This window comes from Notechis scutatus, chromosome 1 (assembly GCF_049901735.1).
Source record: "Notechis scutatus isolate UNSWTSFEM ecotype Mainland chromosome 1, rNotScu1.2, whole genome shotgun sequence".
NCBI classification, from domain to species: domain Eukaryota; kingdom Metazoa; phylum Chordata; class Lepidosauria; order Squamata; family Elapidae; genus Notechis; species Notechis scutatus.
This window is the reverse complement of record NC_142009.1, coordinates 82,296,933-82,311,524: the sequence shown is the minus strand read 5'-3', so window position 1 is coordinate 82,311,524 and position 14,592 is coordinate 82,296,933. Positions and strand designations below refer to the sequence as shown.

At 36.6% G+C, this 14,592-nt stretch overlaps 1 protein-coding gene across 4 annotated transcripts; it reads left to right on the top strand.

The window, feature by feature from the left end:
- Positions 1–2: 2 nt before the first annotated feature.
- Positions 3–5,339, top strand: GTF2H5 (general transcription factor IIH subunit 5). Of its 4 annotated transcripts, none has more exons than XM_026675277.2 (3): positions 3–152; positions 1,177–1,232; positions 4,811–5,339. In XM_026675277.2, exons 2-3 carry the CDS (start codon positions 1,198–1,200, stop codon positions 4,989–4,991), a joined length of 216 nt encoding a protein of 71 aa, XP_026531062.1. In that variant the 5' UTR covers positions 3–152; positions 1,177–1,197; the 3' UTR covers positions 4,992–5,339. The 4 variants fall into 4 exon arrangements, with proteins under 4 accessions (XP_026531062.1, XP_087825693.1, XP_087825687.1 ...); XM_087969567.1 differs by having other exon boundaries at positions 75–174; XM_087969561.1 differs by lacking the exon at positions 3–152 and adding an exon at positions 325–461.
- Positions 5,340–14,592: the final 9,253 nt, after the last annotated feature.

The window sequence follows — 14,592 nt, the reverse complement described above, 5'->3', positions numbered from 1 at the left end:
GAGCAACCCAATCCAAAGACTATATAGAAGGCGCCTGCGCAGTTGTGGCTCTTGCGTCGGAGTCGGCGCTCCTTCCGTCTCCCACTTCTTCCGGTCGGGGGGAAACGGGAGTGACCTGGTGTGTTCGTCGCCAGGGCAACGTTGCTGGACGGGTGAAGCACGATTCAGTGTTTTGTTAGCTTGAACTCAGTGGGTTTCCCCCCCCCATTTCTTTCCCAGTTTATCCCTCGTTCACCCTCGTATCTCCGGCATTAAGGGCTTGCCTTTCCGCAGGGCAACGTAGACGTCAGGTTTTGCGAATCCTGCGTAGCGTAAAATAGTTCCTGGCAGCTACTCTCTTTCACCATAGTTTTATCCGGGGTAGTTGCACACTAAACCTCATCAATCTGGCCGAGGATGATGGGAAGTGCAATTGCAACCTGCCTGGAAGATGCAGTTAGTTAGGGTTGCCAAATGCTCTGGTAAACCATACCATTTCCTCCCTGAATTAGCAATAGCACTTAGACTTATATACCGTAAAGCACTCATAGTGCTTTTCAGCCCTCTCGAAGCGGTTTACAGAATCAGCCTATTGCCCCCAACAATTTAGGTCCTCATTTTACCCACCTGAGAAAAGATGGAAGGCTGAGTCAACTTTGAGCCTGGTGAGATTCGAACTGCCAAATTGCAGGCAGCTGGCAGTTCACTGTAGGATTAGGGCTACCAAATCAGGGCTACAAAAATCCCAAATACAGGGTAGAGTTTTCTCTGAATCTTCGTTGCCTTGAAATTGTCCAACCCAGATCAAAACATAAAGTGACTTTGAATGAAAGTGGATTTAGTTCTAAACCAGTACTGTAATAAGCTAGACATAAATATGCCAGATTCAAGATAGAAGTAATACATGTTATTGATAGGGCTTTTGTTTTCCCTTTTTTTTAAAATTAAAGCATATTAAAATATTGAAGTGCATTCAGAATTATATTAAATAATTTATTACATTCAAAGTTACTATGTTAATTAACTATACAGGCATATTCTCATTGTCTTGAAAATCAGTAAATCTGAATTCAGCTTAACTTTTGCTCAATTGAATTGGCTAGGATAGAAGCTTACCCATCAGGACGTTTGTATTGATTTTTTTCAGTTTAACATTGTATCCTTTTCTACAAATAGTCTTTCCGTTTGATGTTTTAGGTATCTGACATTGTGAAGAAGATGGTGAATGTTTTGAAAGGGATACTTATAGAATGGTAAGCAAAAATATATTGGCAATGCAAGTGCTACCCCAAGCTTGTAAGAAATTTGGTAGCATGAGCAAGAAATGTTTATGTTGTGACATGGTTACAAGAAACACTGAGTTTGTAATCAAGTGAAATAGCAAAAATAGCATACTCTTGTTTTAAAGGAATACTATGTTACTGAAATGTGATATAGTACAGTATATTATTCATGTAACCTATAAACTAAAAATATTTGGTATGCCTAATTCATATTATAAAGATAAAAATTATTCTGACAACAGCCTCATTTTCTTATTACACTTAAATTTAACAGGCTTAAGCTTGTCAATATTGCCTTTAACTCTAATTTCTAAAGGTGTTACTTGTTTAAATTCCAGATTGTAAATAATTCACTTAACCAGCAGAGTGGGCTGAGACAGCAATTACAATCTTCTGCTACTATTTTCCCTTTATGTAAACTGAATAATGTATGTACAGTTTAATATTAATTTTGAGGACCTTAGGCCTCGTGAGCAATTGCCAGATTAGAACCACCAAGGCATGGTTCTAAAAGTACCATATCTAAGCTACAGCAATCCAGATAATCACTGGAGGTTAGCATCAAGTTAAGGGATTTGTGCAACTATTTGCTGCATCTAATGATCATCTAAATTTTTAAATCCTGTTTAGTATTCATTAAGAACACACCGCAAACAACACAAAAATGGATGGGTACTAGTTTTTTTTAAAGAGATTTACCTTCAGAAAGAGCAGTGTATGCATAGAAATAATGAGGCCCAATTAAGATGGAAGTTAAATTCAGAGTAAAAAAAAAGTTTTGAAAGAAACCAGAAGCAGGTAATTGCTTTCAGCTCAATTAAATAAAACCAATGCCTAATGTAATTCTAGCTACGTACCCAGTATATACCCTAGATATCTAAATCTAGGTTTGTTTGTTTTTTCATGCATATTTGAAAATTGCACTCCACAACTTGGGTGGGAGGTTTACTTTCCTTTACTTCCTTTATTACAGCCAGTGCTATAAGATTCCAGCAAACTACTCCTTGGTATTTAATTTCAAAGGAAAAGAAGTAGTTTTTGGCTCAAAGATTTGGCCAGCCAGTCTTTTGCTGTATTACAGATTGACGTGTGTACAGTATGATAGTAGATGTATTCAGAAAATTTCTAGCAGTTACTATGTGGTTGTGACACAAAATGAATATATTTCTTAGGCTAGTGATATCCAAAGAGGTATTTCATAAAATGCATTAGCACAAACAATGCACTTTTCCTTGAAGTACTATAGCAGTTGTTTCTGTATGCATGTACAAATAGCACTTCTTTGGGGACATAAGAGAAGTGACTGTAGATGCACATACAGGCAGAGACAAAAATGGTCAGCTTTCAAAAAAATACCCATGTAAGCCTTGTTAAGAGTGCATCTGCCTTAACATTTTGAAGAAAAAACAAAAAAAATGTTTGATAGGTTTACTTCTTTCTCAGAATCTCTTCCAGATTGGGAAATGTTATTGGAAAAAGTATCTATTCTGAATTGATTTTACATTGAAAATTTTGGATGTTTGACTAACTATTTCTAAATTTAACTTTTTTTGATTATATAGAATCTGATTATATTGATGATTGTCCCAACACAACCCTGTGATTGAATAAATAACATAAATGAATTTTTTTTAATTCAATGTTTTAGCCTAGATTCAGAACTGCAGCTAAAAAAATTGCCATAGTGAATGGATTGTGCTATGAAAGGGACAATTGGAACATAGCCCTTGGATTCTTCTTGCATACATAGTCCCATTTGATAATCATCTGTTGCCTTGCATGGACTGGGATCTTAATATTAAACTCAAGTTGTTCCTGAAAGATAGAATCCAGACGATGATAATACCTGTTTGATATTTCTCCTTGGTTTATGGTCAAGGAATCTACAAGATTCAATCTTGTGCTTTGCTATACAGGTAGTCCTAACCCCTTGTTCAGCAACCGTTTGGAGTTATTAAAGTGTTGAATGAGTGGTACAGCCTGATGTCAGTTCTGTTGATCCCAGTACAAGCTTACATGTACAACAGTTGCAGCATTCTGCAATCACATGATTACTGTTTGTGACCTTCCCACTGGCTTCCCACAGGCAAATGGGAAGCCAGTACAGAAGGTGACATGTCACTCTGCTAAATCTCTTACACCCAGGAGCAGCCAACCCCATATTGCCCTGCTTGCATTACATTGATTACTTGTGTGCCCTGCAGCAACTACGCCAGGTCCTGCTCTACTGGTATCCTTATGTTCCCTTCCCCCACCCAACAGCAGCCACATATCAGCCTGCCAGCTTGTTTGCAAACTATCTGGGAATTGCAACTTGCTGATTTCCCCACTGACTTTGCTTGCAGATCCTCACTTAGTGGTCCACAAAGCCTCTTAATGATGACAATGGGGACTGATGGGATTGCTATCGCAAAGCATGACTTCATGCTTTATGACCGCTCATCTTAGCAACAGAAATTATAGTCCCAATTATCTTTGTTAGTACAGAACTATCTGTTTTACATGAAACTGTATCTGATTACATTAAACTGTTGGAAATTGTCATTCAGAGACTGGGCTAAAAAGTCATCACTATACCCTTGATATTTGTATGTATTGATGTTGAGGACATATTTAAAACCACATTTAATCATATTAAAAATTGTTCTCATCTCATTGGATGAAACATTCTAGTTGAACATAATCCCAACTGTTTGCACTCAATTCCAATAGATGGAATATACTCATTCTATTTGATTGTGGTTTGATGGTTCAGCCTTTCTTGGATAAGATTGCGCTTCTCTCAAAATATCACATTTGAAGTTGGCAGTGTTCCTTGGCTTGTATTCTCCTGCTGGAATATATCCATGAGAAGGAGCAATCTTTTCTGACCTTGTACTTTAGATTTTACTTGATGACAGGACTTTGTTACAATTATTCATGGCTTAAATACTTCCTGGATAGAATGTTAGGTTATATGCAAAGCTAACCTTGAAAAGTATTAGAAATTGCAGTGACTGCAGAACATATGGACTAAAATAAGGTAACCAGAATATGCTGTACCTATTTTACTAAATTCACAGTTGTCACCAGTCTCTTTCCATCACTGATTAAATTTAACATTCACAGCCTTAATCGTGTTGTTTCCTAGGAATCTTAACAATGCTACTTCAGTGCATTTTGTCATACGAACACCTGAGTTTTCATCTATCTAAGGCATAGCAGATGTTTTTTGGAACATGGCGCTGTCTATGAAATATCCTCCCCAACTGGAGATGGCCAAGATCCACACAGTATAACTTTGGATGTTTGGTCAGGCTTGGATATTTGGGAGAACCCTGAAAATACTTGATCTCAACATATTAGGACTGTTTTCATAATAGCTTTCATTTCATGAATTTTTTCCAATCTCATTATGTTTTATGAATTTCTGCATGCTTTATAAAGTTTATGAGGTTTAATGCATTTCATAAATGTGGTTTTATTGTATTATATTGACATTTGCATTGTAACTATTGCAGCTTAATTCATTGAAGTTTATGTGACATTACCATAATTTTATCCCACAGTGACCCCGCCATGAAGCAGTTCCTGCTGTACCTAGATGAATCGAATGCCCTGGGAAAGAAGTTCATCATACAAGACTTAGATGAAACCCATGTCTTTGTGTTGGCTGAAATGGTTAACTTCTTGCAAGAGAGAGTGGGAGAATTAATGGACCAGAACTCTTTTCCTATTACACAGAAATAAAAAAATGAGGCTGGATATGGATACACATCAAACTGAAAGCCTGTAAATTTTTCTGTGAATTAATTTAAAGCAGATTGAATAGTCATTATGAGAAGTGAGCTGCACGTATATCAAGAATTCTCTTTTATTATTTTCAGTTTCAACCTGTCTTAAAACTGCAATTATGCTAATAGCTCACTCTGTTTGCTAGTGCAAATTACTGTAGAATTTGGAATTATTTAGGATGTTCTTTGCAGAGGCAGGTGCAATGTTAACAATGATATTCAGTTGCTCTCTGTAATATTCCCTCATAGAGAAAGCCACTGTAAAATAAAGTGTGTATGTTTTTAATAGAATATGAAGGAGTTAGGTTTTTTTTTTTATTTCCAAGGAAGACTGTTAAATTTTGTAATTTGAATACTCTTGAAACTGTACAGATAGCTCTCCTCTTACAACCACAATTGAGCCCAACATTCCAGTTCTAAGCGAGACGGTTGTTAAGTAATTTTTGTCTCATTTTGCAACCCTTCTTGCCACAGCTGTTAAGTGAATCATTGCAGTTGTTAAGTTAGTAACAGGGTTGTTAAGTGAAACTAGCTTCCCCATTGATTTTATTTATCAGAAGGTCAAAAAATGTGATCACATGACTCCTCCCTCCCCCTAAACTTTGCAACAGTCATAAATACGAATCAGTCGTCAAGCGTCTGAATGTTGATCATGTGACCATGGGGATGCTACAAAGCTCACAAATGTGAAAAATTGTTGCAAGTACTACTTTCGGTGCCTTTGTAACTTTGAACGGTTCCGAAACAAACTCTTGTAATTTGAGGACTATCTGTACATTAATAACGTGCAGACAGCATGGTGCTGAATAGTATTATTTCATAGCCTAGTGGTTTTTAATTCACAGTAGTTTCAGTGAGAATTATTCCTGAATTAATATGTATAGGATCCAGTTCAATTCAGCTGATTCAATTTAGGCACTGCCCCATTTCAAATTGGCTCTTATAAAACAGAACAAAAGAAATAATGTAATAAAGAGAAAGACAACAAGATGGCAAAACTGAACAATAACCCATAAACATATAAGCATAGCCAATGGACTCCACCACAGGTGGTATTCAACAGATTCTGACCAGTTCTGGAGAACTGGTAGTGGAAATTTTGAGTAGTTCAGGGAAAGGGCAAATACCACCTCTCACTGGAGGTTTTATTTACAGTATCCTTCCCCTGCCACGCCCACCAAGCCATGCCCACAGAACTGGTAGTGAAAAAATTTGAATCCCACCACTGGGCCCCACATCACTCAGCCCAAGGCCTGGAGAACAAAAGATTTTAAAAGCTCATTGGGATGCCAACTTGAGTGGGAGCAACTTTCCTGTTCCACATTTTATTTCATTACTACAAACCATCTAAAAATGACTAATTTTAAAATGTTCATCAATGTGTGACTGTTCAGACATGTAGTACTGTCCCATGTATATTTATTCTAGGGTCCTACTGTACATCAATGTCATTTTACTATTTATGAAATGATACTTCCAAGCAAATATCCATATGCTTGGATTGGAGATAAGTGGCTATTGGTTTGGAACTGGGCTAAGAGTTGCCGGAAGTATCTATAGAAATTGCTCTCCCATTTTCTCTAGTGAAAGCATACATTCATGGAAAAATTAGCTTTAACTCTATCTTTGTAAATGGTTGGAAACTACTATAGTATTTTATATAGCCTTTTAGAAGTTTTAAATAATTCTCAAAAAATATGTTGACATATGGACTGGATGAAATATTTAAGTTTTTATGCTTATATGGGTGTTAATTTACTAATTTATTGAGCATGTAGTTTTCTCTTTCAGTCCCAGAGGTGAAATAGGAAACATTTGTGACATGCACAAAGTGTTAAATAGAAATAAACAAAAGTACTTGAAAATAGATTAATTCTAGGCAGATGTTAAAATTGACTTCTAATTAAAAGTGTTCATGGCCCATAGCTGAATAATATTTTCAGCAAAGATTTTTAAAAACTTGTCAAAGAGTTTTAATGTCACATCGTAGTTTGTTGTTGATAAATGTCAGGATGTACAAAGGTTGTACATACAGTACTATGCTACATACACATTATACAAAACTCTTACCCTTAAACCTTTGTTTCCCTATTTTATCCTTTTTTGTATTATTTGTCCATCAGTCTCCAAGAATTGACACTATTGAATGGAAGAAGAAAAAGATACGGGATACTTAAGTTAAAGTCCTCCCCTGGTTGGTGGGATAGCTTTGACTGAGACACTTTTTCTCAACCCAACCCAACCTGCAATAGGGAAAATATTCACAATCTGCAATGTAAGACTCAGTTGCAACCTCTTCATAGCAGAGCCTCTTCAGAAGTTGTAAACAAGGTGTGATTATTGTGATTTTTTTTTTCTATTCAGTCATGTCCTGTTCTCAGAGAGTGCCTGGAAAAGTCCCTGCAATTTTCTTGGGTAGCTTTTCAGAAGTGGTTTGCCATTGCCTTCTTCCTAGGGCTGAAATAAATGATTGGCTCAAAGTCACCCACTTAGCTTTGTGCCCAAGGGATATTTCATGTTAGACCATATATAGTCTATAGATTGCACTTGAGCTAAAGTTCGACAATCAAATCAAAATTACAAACATGGTTTGATACAGAACAGATCAACTGTGCCTCTTAAGCTTGAAACCACAAATCGTGATTTGGCATATCATTTCAAGGTCATATTTTGGAATAGTACTTTTTCTCCCCAAAACAAATGAATTGTTTAATATTTTTATCCGGGATAGTTCCTGTTAGAGCATATATAGTTTATTGCACTTGAGCTAAAGGTTTGATAATCAGATCTAAATTTACAAACATGGTTTACTGTGCCTCTCTTAAGCTTGAAAACACAAATTGTAGTTTGTGATTTGGGATATTATTTTTAAGGACATACTTTGGAGTAGCACTTTGGGGAAAAAAGAAACTTCCCAAATGTAAACTCTCTACATGCCTGGAATACACAGCAGTTTGCTTATACCTTATGGTTCTATACCTGGAAGCAAATCTGCAGCTTTTATATTTATTTCCATGCTAATAATTTGTTTTCTATCTGAATTTATCACCAGCATAACATCACTTTATATAAAATTCTCTAGTGCATATTAATACTAAAAAGAAACATAAACCATTGCTAGCTTATTCATTTCATTCTAAATATTCTGAAATGTGATTTACTAAAATGATTAAGCATAGATGATATTGTACATAGCATAATTCCATTCAGGAATCAATAGTTGGAAACTAGAAAAAAAGAGTTATCTTTTTCTAGAATTTGCCACCTAAATTTTTTGCTAAATTCTGCTACACCAACAGGGTGAACTCGAACTATGAATACATGAAGGTAAATATGATATAGTTGGAATAACAGAAACTTGGTAGGATGAAACCTATGACTGGAACGTACTGGTAGAAGGATACAAATTATTCAAAAAAACCAGACCCCATAAAAGAGGAGGTGGAGTTGCACTGTATGTAAAGGACCACTATATTGCTACAGAAATGCATGAAACCAAAGATGAAAACCTCCTAGAATGCATATGGGTATCAATATAAAAGAAAAAAAGAATGACATGGCCATAGGTGTATATTATAGGCCACCCAATCAAGCAGAAAAAATAGATGTCCTTTTCCCCAGCCAACTAACAAACATATGCAGGAAACACACAATAGTAATGGGAGACTTCAATTATCCTGATATCAATAGGAAAACTAATTCTGCACCAAGTGAGAAATCAAATAAGTTCCTAACCAACCTAGCTGACAACTTTGTTGTCCAAAAGGTAGAGGGTGAAACTAGAGGGACAGCCATACTGGACTTAATTCTTACAGAGAAGAAGTGATAGAGCGAGTTGAAACTGCAGGAACCTTGGGTGGGAGTCACCATGAATTCAACACCACACAAACACAAGCAACAGAACACATTGACACCAGAGTCTTGGATTTTAAAAGAGCTGATTTCAATAAACTCAGAACTTGGGAAAGATTCCATGGATGAAAATCCTAAAGGGGAAAACAACTCAAGAATCTTGGGAAACTCTAAAAAGTATGATAATAGAAGCCCAGACCAGCACAATACCACTGAGAAAGAAAAACAAGAAATCCAAGAAGAAACCAACATGGCTGCACAAAGATCTCTCTGGCAAATTGAAAGAAAAAAAGGACAAGTACAAAAAAATGGAAAGAAGGACATACAACTAAGGCAGAATATCAGCAGATAGCCAGAATCTGCAAAGACGAAGTCAGGATAGCAAAGGCTCAGAACGAACAAAGACTTGCAACAAAAGTCAAAGATAATAAAAAAAAATTCTTCCAACATATAAATAACAAGAAAAAAATCAAGGAAACAGTCAGTCCACTCAAGAGAAAAGACGGCAAGGAAATAGCAGGCAACAGAGAGAAAGTAGAACTGCTTAACTCATTCTTTGCATCTGTCTTCACACAAAAAGAAACTATACCTCAACCCACCAAAAACGTAACTGTAAAAGACAGACCAGAAATGAAAGTTAAAATAAGCAAAAAAATAGTAAGAGAATACCTGTCTGATCTTGATGAAAACAAATCACCAGGGCCTGATGGATTATATCCCAGAGTTTTAAAGGAGCTGGCAGAGGTCATCTCAGAACCACTGCACCATATCTTTCAAAAATCCTGGAGCACCGGGGAACTACCAGAGGACTGGAAAAGAGTTGAAGTGGTTCCCATCTTCAAAAAGGGGGGAAAAAACAGACCCAGGAAACTATAGACCAATCAACCTAACATCAATACCTGGGAAGACACTGGAAAAGATAATAAAGAAACAAATCTGCCAACATCTAGAAACAAGTAAAGTAATAACTAGCAGTCAGCACGAGTTTGTTAAAAGCAGACCATGCCAAACCAATCTTATTTCATTCTTCAACACAGTGACTAAATTAGTCGACCAGCAAAATACTGTGGACATAATATATTTAGATTTCAGCAAGGCATTTGATAAAGTAGACCACAAACTACTTCTTAGTAAGCTAGAAAAAAGTGGAATAGATAGCACCACCACTAGATGGATTCGCAACTGTCTGGCAAACCATACTCAACGAGTAGTCCTTAATGGGTCTAAGTCTACATGGAGGGAAGTAAGCAGTGGGGTGCCACAAGGTTCCGTCTTAGGCCCAGTACTCTTCAATATCTTAATTAATGACTTAGATGAGGGAATAGAAGGGGAACTTACCAAATTTGCAGGTGATACTAAGTGGCAGGAATAGCTAACACCCAAGAAGATAGACTCAAGATGCAGATGGAACTTGACAGACTAGAACACTGGGTCATATCTAACAAAATGAAATTCAATGTAGAGAAAAGTAAAGTCCTACACTTAGGCAAGAAAAACCAAAAGTACACATATAGACTGGGTGAAACCAGTCTCAACAGCAGTAACTGTGAGAGGGATCTTGGAGTCTTAGTGGACAACCAGCTAAATAAGAGCCAGCTGTGTGCAGCAGCAGCCAAAAAAGCTAATGCAATCCTAAATTGTATTAACAGAGGGATACAATCAAGATCAAGGGAAGTACTAATACCACTCTATAAAGCCTTAGTAAGACCACACCTAGAGTACTGCATCCAGTTTTGTTCACCACATTATAAAAAAGATATTGAGACTCTAGAAAGAGTACAGAGCAGAGCAACCAGGATGATTAGGGGACTGGAGGCTAAAACATACAATGAACGGTTGCAGGAACTGGCTTGGCTAGTCTCATCAAGAGAAGGACCAGGAGAGACATGATAGCTGTCTCCCAATATTTGAGGGGCTGCCACAGAGAGGAAGGGGTCAAGCTATTTTCTAAAGTGCCTGTAGGCCAGACAAGGAATAATGGATGGAAACTGAACAAGGAGAGATTTAATCTGGAAATAAGGAGAAACTTTCTGACAGTGAGAACAATCAACCAATGGAACAGCTTGCCCTTGGAAGTTGTGGGAGCGCCATCACTTGAGACTTTCAAGAAGAGATTGGACTGCCATTTGTCAGAAATGGTGTAGGGTCTCCCACTTGGGCAGGGGGTTGGACTAGATGACCTACAAGATCCCTTCCAACTCTGATTATCTGAAGAGAGAAAAACTTGGACTCTGGAAACTATTGATTCCTGATTGGAATTATGTTCTCTTTTTCTGATATTTGATTCCTTTTTGCTTTATATCCAATCTTTTAGATATTTTTTAAGACCTATTTCTAGGCATCTTTCAGCCTCAGCCTTGTCACAGGGAACACACCAGAAAGAAAAGCTCTTACTCATTTTTATTAAAAGTAAAAGAAAAGAATGCACTGAATATCTGTGTGAGTCACACATTCATTCTTTTAAAACTCAGGTTATTAGTTGTTTTAGAATGAAGGTAATGTTTATGTTTTTAGCACTCATAGTTGATCTGAGCTGTTAGCATTTGTCTTTTCTTACCTTTGATACATTTTGCTTCCAAAATGCATGGCACAATAGAATTTGGAGGACAAATAATTTGGTATGAAAAGAGACTCCTTACTTATTATAGGAAAATTATTTAAAACAGCGCTAGCTATATTATAAGTCATATTGTGTGTGATTAGATATTTTCCAAGATTTCTAAATGAGAAGTATCTATTTCCCTATCATCAAAGTTCAGGTTTTATTCCATTTTTTTCTCCTATGAATTTCTCCATCTCCCTGTCCCAATTCCATTTGCACATCTTGATTGGATTTCAGCACCTATCATTAAAATTAAAATCACTTGCATTTATGAAAACTTCTTGCATTTATTCTGTTCCAAATATTAATTTCAAATTTAAATTACATAAATGTATATAAATAAGAGATCATTCATCTATGCAACAAATACAACAATCAATTCATTTGTTGCTCTTCTGTTGCCACAGAAAAGATAGAAAACAATTGGAATGGAAATGATATCCACATTCTGTAGCTTTGAAGGCAAAATGTTTCAACACAAAAGTTTGATTAAAAGTGTTGATAACTGGTCTATAAAATGTCTCACTTTTGCCCGTTCCTCAGAAGTTAGAATCTATTAATTATATAATCTTACATTAGGCAGTAATGAAACAAAAAGAACTGATGGGTACAGGGGTGGATTTGGCTTTTGAATTACTGAGGGAAAACCCAGAACTCTCAGATTAAAGGTAAAGTTTTCTCTGAGTCAAGCTCAATTGGTGACTTCATGTATATATATCCATGTGATTTTCTGGCCACCTATAAAGAAGTTGTTTGCCATCACCTTTGAGGCTATTTCTCCTGTTCCATATTCTAACCTGCATGCTTGTTATTGCCTCCAATCTGCCACCCATGCTCTAACTAAAGGCAATCCTTCTTAGCCTTTCAAAATCAACCTTGAAAGTTCAACCTGACTAATCCTAACAAGTAATTCTTGACCACAGAGAATTATAATGCCCAGAATTTCTGTTTTGCCAATAAAGAGTCATTTCAAAGGCTGACATTCATGAAATATTGAGTCAATCTTTAGTATCTAGATGCAAGTGTCATTCTAGGAACATATGATAATTTTCGTATGCCCTTTCTAAGCATGATAGAGTCAGAGTTTTTCATAAATTAACAAATGCAGATTTTTAGACCATAGGTTTCTTCCAAGAACTTTGTTTATCTCAGGAAGACTATCCATTAAGTGGAATATTGTTAAGACAGGGGAGGAGAAAAGGTTCTGGAATCCATGCAAGCAGCTATGAAGAATGAAGATGGCATACTAGCCAACTACGGTAGCAGAAAATGTATTCTGGGCAATTTCAACACAAAGTACCTAACTAGTTTGCAGCTTAATCCAATATAGTTATAACACATTCCAAGTCAGGTATTTAAGGCTATTTAGATGATTGATTGTGATATCTTCAATGCAATATTTCCAAGTTATTGCTTTTTACTAGCATATATTAGGCACATTTCTTTCATGCTCTCTTACCTCTACTCAAGCCAATTTTGCAAGTTTCTGTTGCACTTCAAGCTACCAGTATATTATGGAAAAGTAGACAAAAAAGGCTAGAATAGCAGCATATTGGTGATAATGATGTAACTTTTAAATAAATACATGGTTTATTTAAAATATTTATGCTACTTTCTATTTAAAACACCTCTACAATCTCTAGAATAACATCTGGAAGATTCGTAAGAGCATAATAACATACGTAATTATAGTCATTTTATATATTTTAGAAAAAAACTGAAAGGAGGTGGGGAAACATCTGTTCTTCTTTCAAATTAATAAGACATTTTTTTTGTTTCAAACATGATGTTTTAAGAATACATTTCCCTTGAAAAAGAGAGAAATAAGAATTGAAGGGCACTGCTATTTGTAGCAATTTCTTCATTTCATTTTTTACTGTAGAATTCTGGAGGTGGAATCAGGTTGGCATTGAATGGCTCCAAAATTACTCCATTTCTACAGCTGGTCCCAAAATGGCTCCATCTTACTTATCCAAGTGAACACTGGACATGTATGGCTATGGTAATTCTTTCACAAACACTCCTGCTAATGAGAAATGGAAGTATTTTTTTGGGGGGGGGGATTTATTCATAACCCATATGGATAAACTCCCACAATTCCCAGTTCTCATTACAAAAAGAACTAGTTTATATGCCTTCTGGAACCAAAGGTACAAAGGAAAACATATAATCCTCCTTCGCCTGTTTAGTAAGAGGGAAAATATTCCTTTTCAGTGAGTTTAAACAACCAAGGAGCAATCTTATCAGAGATGGACATGCACAGTTCAGGAAAAGACATTTAAAAAATGTTTCCTGAGAAATGATTGCTTTAAAAAAACAGACATCCAAAGGAATTATACATTTATTCCTAAATAAAGAGTGCTTTCTCTCTCTCCCTCCATCTTATATAACTATGTATAAGACTCATTTTATGAAGTTAAGTTCTAGGGAACAGATGGAATTACTGCTGCAGTACATACTTCCCTGCTCACTTTTATAGCAAGGTTATAGTTTCCCAGGGTTATGCTTCTGGGGTATTTTAACCTTTGATTCCCAGGCAGAATCTGAAGAAGAGGCTCAGGATTTCATGGCTGTGAGCATCTTATCCTAGCTATCAAAAACCCAATACTTTGGGAGTCACACATTAGGTGTGTTTTATTTTGGAGCTATACGATATGGACTGAATTTGTTAATGGCATGTTAATGGCTGTCATGGTCAGATCATTAACTGATTGGGACCATCCAAAGTGCCTGATAGGCTCACAGGGACCTTGGGGAGCTGCCTGAAACTCTCTCTCTCTTCAAGGCTTTAGTTGTCTCTTGGAACAGGGGTCCCCAACCCCTGGTCCGTGGATTGGCACTGGGCTGCAGCATGCCCGAAACTGGGCCGTGTAAATAAACAAAGCCCCATCTGTAGGATGCAGGCAGCATTCAAAATCATGCCCCCTACAGTCCACAGAAAAACCTGCCTTGGAATGAGAGGATGACCTTGGCCTTCCATCATACTAAGCTTGTGTTCATTGACTTCCTGTTCATTGACTTCAGGGAATTACCTGGTTTTCAGAATAATTCTTGGAAATAAAGCAACAGAAAAGATGCCTGGAGTATTGCGGGAAACAGAGGA

What these genes read in the sequence shown, in the direction of transcription:
- GTF2H5 (XM_026675277.2), top strand. Translation starts at nt 1,198, where the DNA reads ATGGTGAATGTTTTGAAAGGGATACTTATAGAATG. An exon ending in AAAGGGATACTTATAGAATG is followed by an intron (nt 1,233 to 4,810) that starts GTAAGCAAAAAT and finishes TTTATCCCACAG; the next exon opens with TGACCCCGCCATGAAGCAGT.